This window comes from Brassica napus, chromosome C6 (assembly GCF_020379485.1).
Source record: "Brassica napus cultivar Da-Ae chromosome C6, Da-Ae, whole genome shotgun sequence".
Lineage (NCBI taxonomy): Eukaryota > Viridiplantae > Streptophyta > Magnoliopsida > Brassicales > Brassicaceae > Brassica > Brassica napus.
In genome coordinates, this window is record NC_063449.1 from 8,044,201 (window position 1) to 8,063,191 (window position 18,991).

General features: G+C 39.0%; 4 protein-coding genes across 4 annotated transcripts; 2 read left to right on the forward strand and 2 right to left on the reverse strand.

Moving 5' to 3' along the window:
• Positions 1 to 942: 942 nt before the first annotated feature.
• LOC106404235 lies at positions 943 to 4,191 on the forward strand. Its single transcript, XM_013844970.3, has one exon. The coding sequence runs from the start codon at positions 1,191 to 1,193 to the stop codon at positions 4,044 to 4,046; it is 2,856 nt and encodes a 951-aa protein (XP_013700424.1). The 5' UTR covers positions 943 to 1,190; the 3' UTR covers positions 4,047 to 4,191.
• A 215-nt stretch (positions 4,192 to 4,406) lies between these two features.
• LOC106406391 (mannosyl-oligosaccharide 1,2-alpha-mannosidase MNS1) lies at positions 4,407 to 8,694 on the reverse strand. The gene is made up of 14 exons (XM_013847043.3): positions 8,342 to 8,694; positions 7,702 to 7,749; positions 7,348 to 7,509; positions 7,081 to 7,193; positions 6,916 to 6,981; positions 6,589 to 6,763; positions 6,115 to 6,204; positions 5,809 to 5,933; positions 5,662 to 5,727; positions 5,462 to 5,570; positions 5,282 to 5,380; positions 5,111 to 5,191; positions 4,865 to 5,035; positions 4,407 to 4,782 (listed from the first exon to the last, which is right to left on the reverse strand). The coding sequence occupies exons 1-14, from the start codon at positions 8,498 to 8,500 to the stop codon at positions 4,561 to 4,563; spliced, it is 1,686 nt and encodes a 561-aa protein (XP_013702497.1). The 5' UTR covers positions 8,501 to 8,694; the 3' UTR covers positions 4,407 to 4,560.
• A 3,339-nt stretch (positions 8,695 to 12,033) lies between these two features.
• LOC111207205 (metal tolerance protein C4-like) lies at positions 12,034 to 15,374 on the forward strand. The gene is made up of 13 exons (XM_048760436.1): positions 12,034 to 12,561; positions 12,675 to 12,729; positions 13,060 to 13,192; positions 13,285 to 13,340; positions 13,469 to 13,583; positions 13,663 to 13,720; positions 13,798 to 13,916; positions 14,073 to 14,192; positions 14,276 to 14,377; positions 14,465 to 14,537; positions 14,650 to 14,717; positions 14,831 to 14,891; positions 14,977 to 15,374. Exons 1-13 carry the CDS (start codon positions 12,276 to 12,278, stop codon positions 15,099 to 15,101), a joined length of 1,371 nt encoding a protein of 456 aa, XP_048616393.1. The 5' UTR covers positions 12,034 to 12,275; the 3' UTR covers positions 15,102 to 15,374.
• Positions 15,375 to 16,079: 705 nt separating this feature from the next.
• Positions 16,080 to 18,245, reverse strand: LOC106404561 (protein MANNAN SYNTHESIS-RELATED 2-like). Its single transcript, XM_013845273.3, has 6 exons — positions 18,008 to 18,245; positions 17,707 to 17,845; positions 17,553 to 17,623; positions 17,400 to 17,485; positions 16,764 to 17,331; positions 16,080 to 16,686 (listed from the first exon to the last, which is right to left on the reverse strand). The coding sequence occupies exons 1-6, from the start codon at positions 18,107 to 18,109 to the stop codon at positions 16,408 to 16,410; spliced, it is 1,245 nt and encodes a 414-aa protein (XP_013700727.1). The 5' UTR covers positions 18,110 to 18,245; the 3' UTR covers positions 16,080 to 16,407.
• Between the last annotated feature and the right edge of the window lie 746 nt (positions 18,246 to 18,991).

Consider the following 18,991-nt stretch of genomic DNA (forward strand, 5'->3'; position numbering starts at 1 on the left):
ATTTGTCATCTTCACTGTTTAAGTCACGTTATTTGGTTTTTACATCTTCCGTCTTCTCTGCTGCTCACGTAAAGGTACCTTCTTTTGAACTCTTAGAGCTCGTTTTGTGTGGCTTGTTGCAAGATTTGCCTTTGTTTCCTAAGTATGGTCTATGTACGGCTTAAAGAGTTGCAAAGTTAGAATCTTTTGTTGGATATGATCATATGACTTATGCAAATAGGTACTAAGTTTTGCTAATTTAAATTGTTCTTCATGTTTGTTGCTTTATTTATTACATTCAGTTCAAACATTGGTTTTTTTTTTGGGGATTATGTCCAAAACCAGATCTTTTTGCTGCCCTTTCTTATCAAGCTTCAAGTCTGTGAACATTCACAGAGGTAAGTATGGTCTCTCTTTGTTTTATTTGCATTCTCTTTATATGTTTGGCTAGCAAAAGAAAAGAGTGTAGCGTTTGGTGGAAAAAAGTTTGATATAAAAATGCACGAGCTCGTGGATTTTGTTTTTACGAATGGTGGATCATGGCAATTTGAACAATGTGGTATTAGGAATATTTTAAAGTTACATCACTTGTTCCCCAATTATATACAAATTATGTGCAGAGGAACTTTGAGAGGTCACAGAGTATCTCAGTTCTAAAACAAAAAACTTTTGGTTTGGTTTTACTAAGTTCGGTTTTTATTTCTTTGAATCAGTTTCTTTAGTCAGTAAAATCAATCCAGGTTTGCTTTGGTACAAGCACAATTCAAATGCTTTTTTTTTTGGACAACTGTAAAATGTATCACTGTTATAAAAATAGCTTTTCCACGCATATGGTGGAAAATATTTTTTTTAGTATTCTTTTTGCAGGCTCATAAGAGACAAACACTTTAAATTTTTTTTTTTTCAAAAGATAAAATATTTATTGATGAGCCCTTTTATTAGTCACTTTATTTTTCAAATTACCTTAAAAAGTAAACTGTTTTTTTTCCTGCTCCACCACCTCTTCAACTCTGCAACATCAGTTCTAACTTCCTTCGAACGCTAAATCACAAAAGACAGAGCAATAAGAGAGAAAGACCAAAATTTTCTCTTCCATATTTGTCTTCTCGAGACATAGAGAGAGGGAGAGAAAAGAACACAACTTTCTCTTCCATCTTCATTTCGTGAAAAAGAAGCCAGTTTTTTTCAAAAAACCCTGTTTCACCACATCCATGGACGACTCTGAATCTTCTCCTCTGGACTTAAAGGCTCTGTCTTTGACCGTTTCCTTCCCTGGGTGGAGAAAGGCGAACTCAGCTTTCAAGTCTTGGGCTACAAAAATGTCTCTTTTGCACAAACCCACATGGCAAAATGCTGGAATCTTGGAAGCAATCATGGCATCTTCCAAAGGATTCAACAAAGACACAGATCTCGTTCTGGGTATCGCTGAGAGATGGTGTCCCGACACCAACACCTTCCTCTTCCCTTGGGGCGAAGCAACGGTGACATTAGAGGATGTCATGGTTCTTCTAGGCTTCTCTGTTTTGGGTTCCCCTGTTTTTGCTGCTGTGGATGGATCAGGAGAGAAGAGTGTGAGGAAACTGGAGAAAGAATGGCTCAAGATTAAGAAAGAGAACAAAGTCAGTTTCGTAACTCAAGTCACATGGATGGGGAGATTCATGGACAGTGGGGATGAGCTTGAGAATGCGGCTTTCCTTGGGTTGTGGCTAAGCTACTTTGTGTTTCCAACAAGGTATTGCCATGTTGATCAAGCTGTTTTGCCGATTGCTCTTCATCTTTCGAGAGGTACTAGGATTGCTCTTGCTCCTGCTGTTCTTGCTCACCTGTATGCAGACCTCACTCTCTTGGAAGACCACATCAGATGTTTCAACATGAAAACAGGGGTTAACAACAAAGTGGAGTTGAGTTCCTTGTTTAAGTTGGTTCAGGTTTGGACATGGGAGAGGTTCAGGGAGCTACGTCCCAACAACACTAATCAGTTGCTACGAGGTGACCCAAGGTTGGCTCTTTGGGATGAAGCGAAACAAAAGACAATGAGGAGCAACGTGAGGAAAATGACAAAGAGCAATGTGAGGGAGATACTGGCAAACTCGAAGATGGAGAGCTTTGAGTGGCGTCCTTACACAAAAGCTGTGAAGAACTGGAAGATTCCTCAGTTTTACCCTGAGAAAGCAATGTGGGTTCCTGTTGGTCCTGATCTTGATGAGGAATTAATCTCCTTTGCTAGATGCATCAAGGCGTCTGAGCTTGTTGGAGTGGATAGTACTGTGGAACACTACTTTCCCAATCGAGTGGCTTCACAGTTCGGATTGCTTCAGGATGTTCCTTGTCCTGTTGTTAACAGGAACAACCTCTCCAAAGAGGCAGCTTGGGAGGAGTACAACAAGTCTATTTATGGATTGACATTGTACATCCCTTCTCGTTCTGCAGAATCTTGTTTTACTCCAGTGTTCTGCGAGTGGTGGAGGAAGGGTAGTCCAGTTATTGAATCATCGACACCAAGAAACATCTTAAGAGGTGATGATGATGATGATACATCTGAGCCTGTTCCTTCTGGTTCTAAGAAACGGAAGTCAGTGAGGCGAGTTTGCAAGAAGGATGTGACTCATATGGATCTTTATCAGACACAGGTTCCATCAGAGAAGGAAGAGGAAGATGATCGCTTAACCATTGGTCAAGTAATGAGATCGAGAAAGAAGAATACAGCTGCTATGTGCTCATCTGATGAAAACCCTCCTACGGTACTGCCATTAAGAGAAGTGGTTAAAAAGATGGGAAAAGAGTTTCCTGAAAATTTCAAAAGGTCTAGATATCTTAGAACACCAAAACATGTGAGATCAGAGGTAGTAGAATCTGGTAGATCAGCTTCAAGGGAAGTGCCAACTAATGAGCTGTTTAACAAGGAAGTAGTGCCATTCAGTGAAGTGGTTCAAAAGAAGAGAAAAGAGTTTCTTGAAAAGCTTAGGTCTAGATATCTTAGAACACCGACAGATGTGAGATCCGAGATTGCAGATTCTGGTGGATCAGCTTCAAGAGAAGTGCCACTTAATGAGTTGTTTCAGAAGGAGGAAGTAGTGAAGAGGAAGAGAGAGCATTTGGGAGACAAGCGAGCTCGTGAGGATGGTGTAAGAGTTGCTTCTGAAGCACCTGGAAAAAGAAACCATAGACGTGAGGGTGAGGCAGATAACAAAGGTTCATGGATCCGTCAAAAGATTGCTTATGAAGATGAAACTGTAGCAACACTAAAAATCAAGCAAAGGAGTGAAGAAGAAGAAGAAGAAACGGGGAACAAAGCAGGGAAGAATATGGTTCTGAGCTCAGCTAAGGGTAACAACTCTTCAGATCTTCCTCTTGGTGCTAATGGAGGAGTAGTTGACATTGCTGTGTCAAGACCGAAGACAAGGCAAAAGTGTGATGATGACGTTAATGAGTTGTTTCAGAAGGAGGAAGTAATGAAGAGGAAGAGAGGGCATTTGGGATACAAGCGAGCTCGTGAGGATGATGGTGAGAGTTGTATGGATTGTTATGATAACATTATCACAGCTGAGATGGTCATAAACAGAGAGAAAAGTGTAGGAGTTGCTTCTGAATCACTTGGGAAAAGAAACAGTAGAAGACTTGAGAGAGATGATAACAATGATTCATGGATCCGTCAAAAGATTGCTACTAAAGATGAAACTGTAGCACAACGAGAAGAAACGGGGAACAAAGCAGGGAAGAGTAAGGTTCTGAGCTCAGCTAATGGTAACAACTCTTCAGATCCTCCTCTTAGTGCTAATGGAGTCGTTGATGAGGTTGATGTTAATGGAATCAAGGCTGAGAAAGAGAAGATGTTAGTCAGTGGTGGAACCAAGGAAGCAAAGTGTGTGATCCATGAAGATGGAGAAAACCAGAGATCCAATGAGAAGGAAGATGATGGTAAGAGATTGAAGCAGACAAATCTTGCAATAGATGAGATATCATTGAGCCTAGAGGCACGTATGATGAAGGTTGAGAAGACTTTGGCAAAGATTAGAGAATGGAAAACCATAGAAAGAAACCAGCTCAAAAGTGGAATTTCTGCTTAGGATCTGATGCAAACAATGTCACACATCTGAACTTTTGGTGTTTTGCATAATGTTTAGAACTTTCTTATTAGAGACAAATCTTTATGATGTTTGGTGTGTTTTGATTTAGTATGTTTTTGAAAGATCTCTCAGTTTGGAGGATAATCATTACACTTCCACTTTTGCTCTTTTTAAATATCTCACTCAGCTCTTAGCAATGTATACAGCATGTATCAGGTGCAATGTGGTTGTGAATGATCCAAACGCAGGGACTAGTGGTGGTCTTAGGGACATCAGACCAAGCTCACTTTGCTCAAAGCCCTTCATGCTTTCAATCTTTGTGGTCAAAGTTGATTGCTCTCTTATGCAAAGCGTTTAAAATCTTTGAAAAACAGTGAAGTCACTTACTAATTGCTGTGGCAAAAAAAAAAGTTGTCTGTGTTCTTTATCTGTTATCCAAACTAATACAACAATGTGCCTCAAACTTTGTTGTTATTATATAATATCAAATTCCATTTGAGCAGTAAACTGTCTACTAAACCTTAACCTCCCCACCAAACCGCCTCTGGCGTAATGTTATAGTTGGCTTACGCTGATCATTATTCCGTGCCACGATCTTCAGCGGATGAGCTTCTGTGTTGAAAACCCATTCGTCTAATGAAATGACCGATGAAGGTGAAAAGAGAAGATAAAGATACTTGAGAGTCTCAGCTAAGAAGAAGCTTTGCATCTTGTTGTCTTTAGCACCAGTATTGACCTAAAATGAAAGAAGAGAACGTTAATACTTCAAGGTGTTTTGAAAGATGGAACTGGGTTTTTTTGATAAGGAAGAAACTTACATCCTTCAAGCCAACGTATCCAGATTCTATACGAGAGTTCTTCTCAAATGCTTGAAATATATTCCATCCCCACTCTTGATATGTCTTGTTCCCAGTTAACCGCCAGAGGTAAAACAGAGATTCAACAGTTTCTGGTCTTAGGATGTTCCAAGATGTTCCAACACTCATGTCCTGGAAACAATCACGTGTTTGTAAACCACACAAACTTACAAACAGACGCGTAAAATAAACCCGTTATTCACCAACCTGTCCTGCACTGAAGTAGTAATTCTCTCCGGCGAGTTTCGTTGGTGTCGACTGGTAAAAGTTATAACAAGTCCAGGCAAGCTGCAGTAATGTGGAGGAAGAAAGAGCAATAAGCAGACAGTAAAATTTCACTAAAAGCTCATAAGAACATTTTTTGAGATTTTAATGTACCTCTTCAGCAAGTGTAAGAAACTTTTTTTCTTCATCAGGACCATAACCTGATGCTCCTAAAGCCAACATTCCAGGAGCAAAACATGCTAATTCATCCATCTGAATATAACAAGAAAGAACCAATGTCAAAACCTTCACAACTCTTGTCGTAGAAAGTTTGAATCAGATAGATTTTTTTACCTTGTCATTATAACTATTTCCATTCTTCTCTTGTATATATGTAAATGATGAAGGTGTTGATTTCTTGATCAAGCTTAATAAACCTTTCATTGATTTCTCCCACATTTCTCTGATTCATTTGCCACAAGAAACACTTAGTCCTTATCATTTTCGCCAATATTGAGATACTTATTTATATTACAGCATCGATATTTACTTACCTATAGAGTTTCACTTCTGATGTTTTGTTCCCTTGCACCCAGACTTTGAGCAAATACTCGTAAAAGCTACAAAACCAGAATATTAGTAACTGTTGCATAGCAAAGACCCACACACAAAAAAAAAGGTATCTAGTTTGAGAAAACTACCTGTCTCCCATGGCACCAAATGTTATGGTAGAGTAGGATGGATTAGCGTTATCCGGATTTATATATATGGGAAGCAAACCATCCGCAGGGAAGTTCTTGTTCAGTTCCGTAATAACCTTCTCTACCTGAGAGACGCAAGTTAACCAAACGAATCAATCTTTTTAGCAGCAAATAATTTCTTCACAATTAGGACAGTACTAATGGAGATTTGTTTCCCCATTTACACCTACTTAGGATATATAACAAGTGTTGGGCAAACTCAAAATATTCTCTTAAACCACAAATGAAAGTAACAGAGACATATACCTTCTGCTGATATTTTGGATCACCTGTCCTCTGGGAAAGGGCGATAAATTCAAGCTGCTCAGTGCCAGAATCTGCAAGAATACTGTCTCCCTAGTACAGAAAAACATGATGCAACAATTAGCTAAAATTCTACAACTTACTGACCAAATGTTCTCAATGAAATATATCTAAATCCAAACACATACACAGAATAAAACTCAGTGAAACAACACCTGATTCCAGTCTAGGCCTATTAAAAGAATATTAACTTTTGCATAAAGGGAAACCAGAACATCCTGTTCCTGGCGATTCTAGATCTAAGTTTTTGATTTCAAGCCTATCAATAGCCTCTAAGGAGTCCTTTAAAAACATAATCAAGAACTTCAACTAGGGAACAAGAGCACACAGTTGCTGGAGCAAATGGCCATTATCTCTATGAACGAATACAAAATTACAAGGATCTAGATGAAAAGACTTAAGTAATCTAGGACTCACCCCAGCCGCCCACGAAGGGTTGTGAGCACTTCCACTTCTCAAGTTGATAATATTGTAAGGTATACCCGTTGGAGTGTTCCATGCAGGTAATAATCTGTCTGCAATATCCTTAGCCTTTTCCAGGAATATTTTGTCACCAGAAAGATCATACGTACTGAGAAGACCGCCTACAACTCTGAAAGTAAATAAAGAGAAAGAGCATAAGCAGATGCAAATTAAATCCTCTCCACATCTCTTGTCAACCAAGACACAACTAATAATCACAAATTATCTAACTCTTCCTATGACTGATACCGGAAATAACCACAGTAAACCTGTTACAGCAACCTTATGGTTGTCTCAAACATGCTGGCGTCATAATCCTTGTCGAAATCCAATGAGGTTGCAACCCACCTATAAATAGAAGACAATAAGGAAAAAGAATGTTGGCAAAGATGGACACTTCAAAAAAATGGAAGTTATCATAGAGAGAGACTCCAGTTAGTCACTTACGCTCTGGCTTTCTGAAACTGCTCATCTAGACCCATTATATAGAGTGTATCTAAAGAATCTATCATAGTTGCTCCGAGGCCACCGAAGCTATCAGTGCCATCTTTTGTCCGAGGCTGACAATAAAGAAAGAAAGAAGAAAATAATCTCAACAACAGTACTTGCAGACTTGCAGTCATATGGAAACTGTAATAACTTGAGATAAACTCATATCAAAAGGACCAAATGTCATGATTAATATTTTGATTTGTTTGGAAAATAAGTTTGTACCTGAAGCTCATCTTTTCCCCACGCATACTTCTCATAAGAGCTCCAAGCATGGATCATTGCTTCTTTTACTTTCTGCCTTCGCTCGATATCAACTGGATCTTCTGGAACATCCTTATGAGTCATCAAAGTTTTACCATCGCCAACACCTCTAAGCTCCTCTAACTACCAGAAAATACAGTTAGTTAGCTAAACATTTAGAAACCATTACACGCCCCTATAGTCCTGAAGATTTTGTAGGTCTTAAGCTACTCAAAGTACATCTAACACTATGTATTTCCAGAAACGAATAACCACAGTGCAAAGAAATCATCGAAGGCTATAATAGAGTAAGAGAAGGAAAAAAACATATCTTACCATCTGTTCCAGCCGAAAAACCTCTTCAGTTAACTTAATAACTTCAACCTGCAACACAGAAGACTTGTTAAACAGCAGCAGTACAAGACGACAAATGACCACAAGAGAATCATTCACTTCCTTGAAACAAAATGTCAATCACTTTAACCGAAGTCAAGCAAATCAACAAACGCACATAATAGTTTCTTTGATGAATTGAGCCCATAAATGATCAATCACAGTTCTTTTTTAGCAAGGCACTATCTTTCTTAAAGATCTCATCTTTCTAACTTCTAGACCTTAAGCTACAAAGGTAACAAACCATACAAGGCCTAAAACATACGCTATAGAATTAGATTATACTTATCAACAACCTATGATAATACTAGAATTGTCTCTTAGATAGAGAGATTCAGAGAGTTCTGTCTAGATTCCATAAAAAGACAAAACATAAGCTACTTTATAAGATTTGATTGTGCTTATCAACAACCTATGATACTATAACTGTCTCTTAGACAGATAGAGAGAGATTCAAAGAGTTCTGTCTAGATTCCATAAAGAGACAAAACGTAAGTTACTTTATAAGATTGGATTATGCTTATCAACAACCTATGATACTAGAAACTATCTCTTGGACAGAGGGATTCAGACAAAAACATACCTCATGTTCTCTGGCAAGATTCATACGATCCCAAACCACCATGGAAACAGAGACGAACAGGAAGAAAAGAAGAGCCAAACGCCTCGGCCTTCTAAGGTAATAGGCTGGATTCAGATATTTCCATACACCAGAGCCACTGATCGATCTACTTCTCGCCATCTCAGCAAAAACAGAGTTGAATTGGGAAGTCAGATTCCATGAAACAGAGGAAGAAGAAAGAGAAAAAGGATTCAACTTTAGAACCCTCTCAATGAGATAGAAGAAGAGACAAAGCCTTCTTAAAGAATCCAAGTTACAGATCCGATTTAAGTTTTATCGGGTTGACGAAGAAAAATAAATGAAGAAGAAACAACAAACCGTACATGAAACTCCAAAACAATTATATTTTTTTTTTTTTCCTCAAGGTTTTTTTTTTTTTATATTATAAAAATGGGCCAAGCCCATTCAAGAGCCGAAGCCCGATTACATAAAAAACGACTAGAAGCCCAATAAACAACAACGGGCACAATGAAAACGCTAAACGGGCCTTCAGCCCAAACTCAGAAACCACTCGCCCCAAATGGAAAGCGCGTCAAGGAGGCTGGCTCGACACTTGGGGAGATCTGCTCCCTTCGCGCGTTACGCGTCGTCGCCGCCTCGACCTAACCGCCTCTACCTTGACGCCACCGGACCAAACACCGACAAAACCTCGTTCGTCGGAGCTCAAGACCCGAAAAGCCTTCAACGAAAGCAAACCTATCTTCTCCGCACTGTCATCACACCGGAGAGTTCCATCGAAATTCGAGATCTCCTCCGACTTTAGAAACGCTTCAAACCCTAGACACGTGAGCCATGACCCATCTCTTTCCTTTTCATGAAAACCGTCACCTCGCCGGAGAGCATCATCTTCCACTGAGATCTCATCCGCCGTGACCCAAACCCACCATGACGACAACCACACCGACCATGAAACAAATCTAACCTAGTAACCTTTTCCCAAAGAACATCGGGATCCCAAATGGAAGCACAGAACTTTGGTAGCCTCCGCTCTCCATAGCTGAAAGCCGGCGAAGGCGAATCTGAAGAAGACTCTCTTCCCGGAAGCTCGAACCGGCGGCGGTGGAGCTGCAGAAGCCTCCACCTCCCGGAAAATACCACAACTGTACATGCAAGCCACTTTCTCCACCGAGGACCTCCCGACGAGCGCGTCGTAACTCCATAACCGAACCACCGTAAGAGATGAGGGCGGTGCCAGAGGTCGGACAAGGCGCTTGTTGACAGGATGGCGAAGAATAAGCGGAGGGGAACCACTACGACGAACAAAGAAAGACTCCGGCGCCGGCACGGACGCTCACGCGCCGGCCAAACACCGGACTATATCTAACTTCTCTCTCTTCTCTCTCTTCCGCTTGGATATCTAAATTATGACTCCAAAACAATTATATATTTACTTATATATGGGTCCTTCACTTTTCTTTATTTCTTGTTTGGTCAAAGAATAAATTAACCGGCTCTCGGTTCGGTTTTGATTTTTCAACTCAAAAATATAAGATCCATTTGGAGATTTATGAAATTCAGTTCAGTCTTGGTTTTGATTTTTTTGGTTCAGTATGATAAGAAATTCGGTCCAGTTTCAATTTTTTCCGGTTCGGGTTCGATTTTGGTTTTGCAATTCCAAAAATATAGGATCCGTCCGGAGATTTACGTTCGGTTTTGATTTGTTTAGTATGGTATGACATTCGGTTCTGTTTTAATTTTTTTGAAACACTTTCATTAAAACTTAACTTCAAGAACTACAAGGGAAAGAGGGAATTAGACATCTTTTTGAAGACAAATCATAAACTAAAATGGCAAATGAGATCAAACAGGATAAGTCTCCATATGAAATTGACAGTGAATTCAAAATAAAGTTTGAATGCGTCGAAGAAGCTACAACAAAGTCGGATAGCTGAGAAATAGTCACAAGTGACGTTGGTACACAACCCTCACCAACGAGTAAAACCGAAGTAGTCTCGATTGCACTTTCTGGCCTCGTACAGACCGTTACGCAAAGTAACAAACCGGTGAGTAAGTTGAAACAAGGACTCAGCAGAGAATCCGAGAGAGCATCTCCGTTCATAGAAGGGAGGCATAGTTGTGAAAAACTCTCCTCGTTTGAGGAGGATGATGAAACCCATACAAGAGTTGGTGAACCCACATAAAAATTCTTCCAAAAGAGATGATATTGTAATAATCTCAGCTTATTGATCCCGAAGAATCCATCGAGCATCTTTAATATAACCAAAAAGGCCATACCCACACCTATATATCGCATGTTTTGATTTGAAAATATGGGTTTTAGGTTCTTGATAATCACCTTAGAGCTTCAATAAAGGAATTGGGCCAGGCCCACTTAGGTACATATCTCTTTGGTTCTGAAGCAGTCACCAGCAAAGTTCGAGACGTCGTTGATCGAAATTGAAGGTTGGAGATGGTGCAGTAGACGTCGACTGAGAGATAGATGATACTCACCGGCGGAGAGACGAGCTCACCGGAGCAAGCTGAGTGACCATCGAACCCAGATGTAGAGAGAGACGTTCGGTGATGATATGCAGATCCGCCGTTGAGGAAGGGGCACGCAAGAGGAGATGGCAGCTCACTATGAGGAGAGGAAAGTGAAGATCTTCCGAAGAGATTCAGATCTGAACTTGAGTTGCCTTGCACTCTGGCGCCATATGAGTAGAAAGGAGCGACATGCGGTAGTTTTGCTGTCTCACTTCTCGGAGATGGAAAGCAAGAGCTTGAGCGTTGAGAGCTTAGCTCCATGAGAAGTTGAAGAACGCGGCTAAGGTCGACAGTATATCTTTTCCGTCGACAGCCAGAGCGAAGTTCACCAGGAAACGTTCCCGTGAACCTGAGAACAACGGTGGCGAGAGAATCATCTCGACTCATCGCTGGAGAGTAGACCGAGCAAGTAGGAAGAGCCGTCGGGTTCTGTTTCAATTAGCCAGGGTTTGGAGACTTAGAACCATGTAAAGATAACCATGTTTTCACATCTTTAATTCAATGCTTGAGACTGCTTAAATCAAAGATTCTAATCAACAAAAAAAAAGAAAGAAAAATTGCTTGTGATAATTCCTTTTTCAACAAGACTTGTGAATTGTGATAGTATTAGCCAATAGAAATTTGCTGAAAAGATCTTAAAATGCGACTGTGACTGCTTTATTGGTTTTCACTGGCTTAGAAGATCTTTCTTTTTTCTGTCTATAGACTTATTATTATCCAAATTGTTCAAAGATATTTTAGATTCCATACTTGTTTTTCATATGAAGGAAAATACTCTAGAAAATTTGAGGAACTGCCACATCTTATCAAGAAAATCTCTTCATGTTTTTTTTTTTTGCGAATTCCATCAATAGCATACAATGATTTCATATACCATTTAGAATTTTTAGATGTTGTATATATATAGCATTTCAATATTTAACTACATTTCACTCTTATTTGTTCATTTGTGAGTTAATCTTTGGAGAATTTCTTATATCTTTGTGAAACTTTTTCTACATAATTTTTTATGAGGAATATAAGACTTTTACCATCCTTATTTTCTTATTTATTTTTTTAGTTTTAATATATATTTTGAATTTTCTTTGTTTGAGAATATTCGATTAATTTTATTTTTGGTCTAAAGATAAGATTTTTCCTAAGAATAAAAAAAGAAAAAAGGAAGATATTTTGCTTGTCTTCTTAACTTGATGGGCAACACGCAGGCAGAGAGCATAGACCTCCCCGCCCGCCGAGCCCTATCACCACGAAACCAAAATCAATCTTCCTTCCTCCTTTCAGAGTCCTTAAACCTTCTTCACATCTCTGTTTCCTGTAAAGTGATTATCATCGAATCCCCTCTTCTCCGGGAACAAAACCAAAGCTTTCTCCTTTCTGGGAACCCATACTTGCATGCTCTAAAGACTCTGCAATGCAATCGCCGCATCGCCTCTTCTCTCGGCTTCTTCTTCGTTCTCCAGTGAAGGGTTACAGCAGGGGAACAAGTGTCGGCGGCGGCGGCTCACTTCACTTATTGCTGCAACTCGACGAGAGAAACGATGGGTGTTTGGAAGCTAATCGGAGTTTCAGCTCTCTTATCCGTTCAAATCCGCAGCTAAGAGGGTTTCTTCTATCGAGTCGAGGGCTTGGCGTGAGATGTTCTGTTTCGCTCGATAGGGATACTACTTCCCTTACTGATTCCTTCTCTTCTCACCGGAGTATGTATTTGACCTAAAGTTTTCATTTTTATCAATTGTTAGTGTGCTTTTATTGGTTTGCTGAGTGATGATGATGCTTAGTGTTGAGAGTTTTGGGCTTGTTTGTATGACAGGTTTCTTCACGCGGGCTAAACAAGTGAAGAGAATTGAGATCAATGATCAACATAGGTAATGCTTGTTACTATTTTCCTGTAATGTGAGAGAGTGTCAGTGTGTAGTCTTGTTTGTTTCTCAACTGGGGATGTGGTTAACGAAGCATGGGAAATTGATTACATTTCGTTTCCCATTAGCTAAGTACATGTGCTATTAATGCTTGTCTTGAGTTTCAAAAGTGAAGACTTTTATCTGTTGTTGTGTCTTCATGAAAATTCACTTACATGTGATGAGAAGAGAAAGCCTTACATGTCTCTTGGCGTACTTCTCTACTAGTGAAGCTGTCTAGCTGTATATTTTATTTGGTCCTATTCCTGAGTTATGTTTTCGTGAAACGTCTTGCAGTCAAAGAGCTGTCACTACTGCACTGTGGTGCAACTTCCTTGTGTTTTCGCTCAAGTTTGGGGTTTGGTGGACGAGTTCTAGCCATGTCATAATGGCTGAAGTAGTTCACTCTGTCGCCGATTTTGCTAACCAGGTTTGTTGCGGTTATGTTTTATTTTTTCTTTTGCTTTTCTGTCCAGTTTAGTGTGTTGCCTAAGAGAAACTGATAAATTCTGAATGTTATAGGCACTTCTTGCTTATGGACTCAGTAGCTCAAGGCGTGCACCAGATGCACTTCATCCGTGAGTCTTCATCAATCTTATATATATATATATATATATATATATATATACTATACGATAGTGGAACAGAACAGCTTCCTTTTGTTTGTAAATTCCTAAACCAACTTTTGTTTTTTTTTTTTGCTCAGCTATGGCTACTCAAAGGAAAGATTTGTATGGTCTTTGATATCTGCTGTTGGTATCTTTTGCCTTGGATCTGGTGCTACCATAGTCAATGGAGTACAGAATTTGTGGACTTCTCATGTAATTGGCTTGTAACATTGTCCTTTACAGAACTTGTTGTCTATGCTGGATGTTCATCAATTTTTATAATATTTTTCAGCCACCTCCAAATATGGAATATGCTGCTTTGGTAATTGGTGGCTCTTTTTTAATTGAAGGTAATGCCTTCTTCTTAATCTCTGCTTCAAGCCTACACTCTCAATGCTGTTTGTTAATAGTGTTTTATGTCTTAAAGGTGCTTCACTTCTAGTTGCAATTCAATCTGTGAAAAAAGGAGCTGCACAAGAAGGCATGACGATAAGAGATTATATATGGCGTGGTCATGATCCTACTTCTGTTGCTGTTATGACTGAGGTATTAGTTTATTATTCTTGGATCAGTTTTTTGAACATTATTGAGAAACAGAGCAAGGGAATGTTGTTAGAGTGAACCATTAAAAAAACACACACACTACTAAGTTGTTTTACGATCTTAATTTTCTGTTAGTGACTATAACTGTAAATGACACAGGACGGCGCTGCAGTGACAGGTTTGGCAATTGCTGCAGCTTCTCTTGTTGCTGTCAAGGTGACAGGAAACCCCATTTATGATCCTATTGGATCTATTGTTGTTGGAAATTTACTTGGAATGGTACGTGCTTAGTCTACTTAATTTGTAATATCACTTTCACTATATTACATATGCTAAGACTAAGGAGTATGGACTTTTACTAGGTGGCTATATTTCTCATTCAACGGAACCGACATGCCTTGATTGGAAGAGCAATGGATGATCAAGACATGCGTAAAGTTCTTCATTTTTTAAAGAACGACTCGGTACAACTTCTTTCATAACTCGATATCTTATATTTGATGCATATAGAGGGGAGTGCTTATTCAAAGATGAAACTTTTTGGTGTGTAGGCTGTAGATGCTTTATATGATTGCAAAAGTGAAGTGATTGGCCCTGGATCCTTCAGATTTAAGGCTGAAATAGGTGAGTTTCTTCAACTGTTTCAAGGGATTGGATTGTTTCCTTGGTTTAGTAATAGGAAGATAAGAAGGCAGAACCTTAGAGATCGAAGTACTAACTTGCTTTATGCAAACAGATTTCAACGGGCAGGTTGTTGTCCAAAACTATCTGAAGAGAACTGGGCGTGAAGAGTGGGCGAAACAGGTAACTGAATTTGTCACCTTTGTTATCTCATAGTTGTGTCTTTTTTAGCTGAAGATGGAGAATAGCATTAGTCACTTCAAAAATTTCTGAAAATTGATGGTGTATTTGCTCAGTTTCGTGAGGCTGCAAAGAGAGGAGATGATTCTGCAATGCTCAATGTTATGTCAAACTACGGTATGCGCCAAGTTCTTTTACTTGTGGATTTATCATAGTTTTATGTTCCAAGCTAGAAACAAAACCTGATTAATCATTGTTGCAGGTGAGGAGGTTGTAACAGCTTTAGGAAGCGAAGTAGACCGGTTAGAGAAAGAGATTCAAGAGCTTGTCCCTGGAATCCAGCACGTTGACATTGAAGCACACAATCCCATAGACCAATCTCTATGATCTGAAACTTTCTTCCAAAAGGTATTGAGTTATCGATACAATTCCCTTGGCCTAAAGAAATGGAAGTTACAAGTAACTCTTGGAGAAATAGAAAGAGTGTTGTGTCAGGTTTCTGATTGGGAAAAATGTGGCTGATGAATTCTTCTCTGTCGTGTTTTTGATATTAGAAAGTCTCATGAGTGTAACTTTAAATTCTATGCACAACAAAAAGCTTGTTGTAGAAACGTTGAATTGTAGTTCATATCTTCATTATATTTTTTCATTTTAAAACTAGTGTTTGGTAGGTTATTTCAGAATTTGAAATGAATATGAAATGAGGTTGGAGATGCTCTGAGTTAAGACGGCTGTTCATTTAAATACATACAATTTGTGTAAAGAAAATCAACTAAAAAAAAGAAGTTGATTTATACTTTGTGAGCGCAACAAAAGGACACCACAAGAGGAAGTTGCCATTGTCTAAGAAAATATACAGAGCTCTTAAAGTGATTTACACGCTCTTGCCGATAAAGTGTCATATCTAACGTGGCAACTAGTAAGCTGATATCCATCAGAGAAGTTGTTTTGCTTTAAAGTTGTATTGGAAGAGTTCATCTGCTCTTTTCTATTTATTGGCCATGGTGTTTCTCGGAAACGCTTTACATGGAACCACATTCTAGTTTTAGTACAAATGCCACAAAAGAAGATAAACTTAATTTTCTTTGATGAAACAGGCAAATCTGGTACTGTGCTTAGCTGGGAAAGCAGGTTAAAACTCATCATAGGAGTAACACAATGTAACTTTAAGCTCAAGTTATTGAAACAGAGTTTCTCTCAGTCATGGCCAAACACTGATGTTCTAAAAGTGCATTTACAGGTCTCGAGTATTTGCATAGAAAGTTGCTGAGTCCTTCCTTCACAGCTACGTTAAGCCGACAAACATCTCCTACTTGAGTATCACCACATTGTGTCTTTCTGGATCTTATCTTTTATATCTAAATGAGTAAAAGACAGATCATACATTGCATATCAGAAACACTCAAGCTCTCAACCATTGTTACAAAATGACTAGGATGGAAAAGCTATGAGCCAATAGATTCAAATTGCAACTTACAAAAGTTTACTTTCCTAAACAAGACAACCCCAATGAGAATATACTTGACTAAAAATTCATATTGGTATCGACCTAGACTTTATCAATAAACAACCGGAACCCCTCTGGTAACTAGATGGCTTTTGCACTTGTTGAGAAGACCCTTTCATGTATTCTCTTGGCTTCAAGATCACTTTTGGCAAAAACGTTTCCCCTCATACATAACACCAGAGAAGTTCAGCAAAAGCATGAATACGCCAAGTGGTTCTTCTTTGAGATATACGGAGATACGTAATCACTGGAAAGACCAGAACTTCCTGAGATCTCGGCTGGAACCAACACTTGAGGCTTGCCTAAAGCTATCCTTTTACCAACTGTATTGGCGTAAAACAGACCAGGAATGGCCGGCACAAACACATCACTTCTTGAACTTATGTAGAAGTCAATAACATTCTCATACTCTGAATTTTCCAACTCAAGATACTTCGATTTCTTGTCTGCCGGCATTATAGCCTCCTGCCATTTCCAGAAACCTTCAAAGATTAGCAAAAAGGAAGAGAACTCTTCAGAGACTGAACAAAGATTCTACAAACCTTAGTAAACGTTTTAGGGAAAATGTCCTTAAGAATGTTGAGGCTGCTCTCCCATCTTGGCTGAGTCAAGTATATAGTTGTATCACTGCCAAACCCAAGCTTCCTCAAGAACAATGCGATCTCTTGTGCGTTGTAACAGGTTTTGGATCCCACTGCACCTGTCTCACGGCAGTTTTTCTTCTCAAGTATCTCAACTCTCAAGTCTATGGCTATGAAACGGCCATCAGATTTCTTAAGCCGCTGAATCATCGACTCAACCAAGTCACTCACTCCTGGTTGCAGCTCCAAGGAACCAAACATTGCCAAACAAGAAACCGGGTCGGTCTCAGCGTCCAGAGATGATTTCCTCAGATTCACGGAAGGGAAATAGGTTGTGACTCTGACGTTGCCTTTTGATTTGAAGATGGGATCAATATGTTCCTTGATGTAATCTTCTGCAACTCGAGTGGGGACCTTAACAATGGCGATGTCTCTTAAAGAAACGTGGCTTGGGAGTTTCTTCACAACTTTGACGACGCTTTCCACGCTTTTAACGAGTTTGTCCGCATCATAGATGTCTTCAAAGTTCCTGGTCAAGCAATTAAAACTTCTTCATAAGGAAGCCAAGAGAAACAATAACACAAATAAAACACTAACATTTCATCACCAGGTTTGCTTCCTCTTATATCAGGGAGCACAAGCGTTGCTCCAAGATGCTTGGCCACCATCACAGCATCAGTAATCTAAACAAGATGATAAAGTTAAACATTTAAAGAACATATCTAAAGGAGAACACTTTATGAAGAATACCTGAGAGATATGGTACTCAGGACCATTGGTTAAGGAGAATGTAACATGACCCTTTGATGATACAGCTTCATCTAAAAACATTGAAGCAAAACAATTTAAAAAGCTGCAGAGAAGATTTGAAAGCAGAGCTGATCAGAGAGGCATGTATATATACCAGGTTGAGAAATTGACCAACAAGGTTTAAGTTGATGGCTATTCTCCATCCAAGGCCCTTCACTTGTTCTAACAAGTCCATCTTCTTCCAGAGCTACTTTTGATCCATGGAATACAATGTCATGTGCATCTCCTTGAACCTGCAAAGACGCACAAACACACAAAAAGCTTGAAGCTTTCATAATCATTTTCTCTAAAGTCTGAGACTTTAGCATCAATGCAACTCCTGTAATTGCAGAACCCACCCATTTTGAATTAAGCTCAGACACTAACAGAGACATGTTTGTCGGGTTAGTGATTACCTGAACAGCATCAAAGTAATCTCTATGAAGCATTTGTCCGAGCATTACGAACATTGTAATGGTGAGGATTCCAGCCACCACTTGCCTCAAATCCACACCCATTCTTCTATTCTTCTTCTTATTACAGTCTGTTCCTCCTCTGTCTCCAAATGTGTTTTGAATGGTTTCACTGAGGATTAAGGAATGGTTTAGAAGAGAACCAAAAAAACAAAAGGAAAATCTGTTTTCTTAGTGCAAAAAAATGGTAATTATGTCTTTTTAGACTAATTTATACTACTTTATATACTATTAGACTAATTTTTTCCAAAATGTCAGTAATGCCCTTAAAATTGTAATTTTTTTTAAAAGATATATATTGAGTTCGACAAGGGGGATCGATCGATCCCACTTTACAAGTTATAGTGGATCGATCGATCCCGATCATTATTCAGAACAAAAAAAACGCGAAATATATACTGATCGACCTGGTCCATTTCACTCGATCGGCGAAGGTCGATTTACACAGATCGACTGATCTGTAAGAATAGATCGATCGATCCCGTGCCGAGGAAAGAATCCCAAATCGATTTTTTTGGTTTTGTATGATTATATCTGGATTGATTCCCACTTGATTTGAACCGACCAAGCATGATTTCAACTCTTTAAACTCGATTTCTCTGGGATGAAAGTGAATATTCTCAAACATTCTCAAATATTTGAATTTCTAAAAATAGGAATTTGAATTTCTAAAAATAGGACACGCCTCTTCAAGAATGTTCCATCGACAACAACCAGTAGCACCCCTTTGAATTTGAATTTCTAAAAATAGGATATTTTTCTCTGGGATGAAAGTGAATATTCTCAAATCGATTTGTCGCTTTTTTTGTTCCTTTTTCGTTTTTTTTTTAAATCGATTTTTAAAAAAATATAAAAGTGAATATTCTCAAATATTTTGTTTCCATATTTTTAGGAACTGATTTCTTATCCGTAGAATACAACTAATAT

Bases quoted from the DNA above. Each gene is read 5' to 3' on its own strand.
- LOC106404235 (XM_013844970.3), top strand. From the start codon at position 1,191: ATGGACGACTCTGAATCTTCTCCTCTGGACTTAAAGGCTCTGTCTTTG.
- LOC106406391 (XM_013847043.3), bottom strand. From the start codon at position 8,500: ATGGCGAGAAGTAGATCGATCAGTGGCTCTGGTGTATGGAAATATCTG. The intron at 7,510-7,701 runs GTAAGATATGTT...ATTTTCTGGTAG, and splicing joins TTTTTCGGCTGGAACAGATG to TTAGAGGAGCTTAGAGGTGT. The intron at 5,381-5,461 runs GTAAAAAAATCT...TGTTATATTCAG, and splicing joins GAAATAGTTATAATGACAAG to ATGGATGAATTAGCATGTTT.
- LOC111207205 (XM_048760436.1), top strand. From the start codon at position 12,276: ATGCAATCGCCGCATCGCCTCTTCTCTCGGCTTCTTCTTCGTTCTCCA. The intron at 13,917-14,072 runs GTATTAGTTTAT...TAAATGACACAG, and splicing joins CTGTTGCTGTTATGACTGAG to GACGGCGCTGCAGTGACAGG. The intron at 14,193-14,275 runs GTACGTGCTTAG...GACTTTTACTAG, and splicing joins TTGGAAATTTACTTGGAATG to GTGGCTATATTTCTCATTCA.
- LOC106404561 (XM_013845273.3), bottom strand. From the start codon at position 18,109: ATGGGTGTGGATTTGAGGCAAGTGGTGGCTGGAATCCTCACCATTACA. The intron at 17,624-17,706 runs GTATATATACAT...CAATGTTTTTAG, and splicing joins TTGGTCAATTTCTCAACCTG to ATGAAGCTGTATCATCAAAG. The intron at 16,687-16,763 runs GTTTGTAGAATC...TGGAAATGGCAG, and splicing joins TCCCTAAAACGTTTACTAAG to GAGGCTATAATGCCGGCAGA.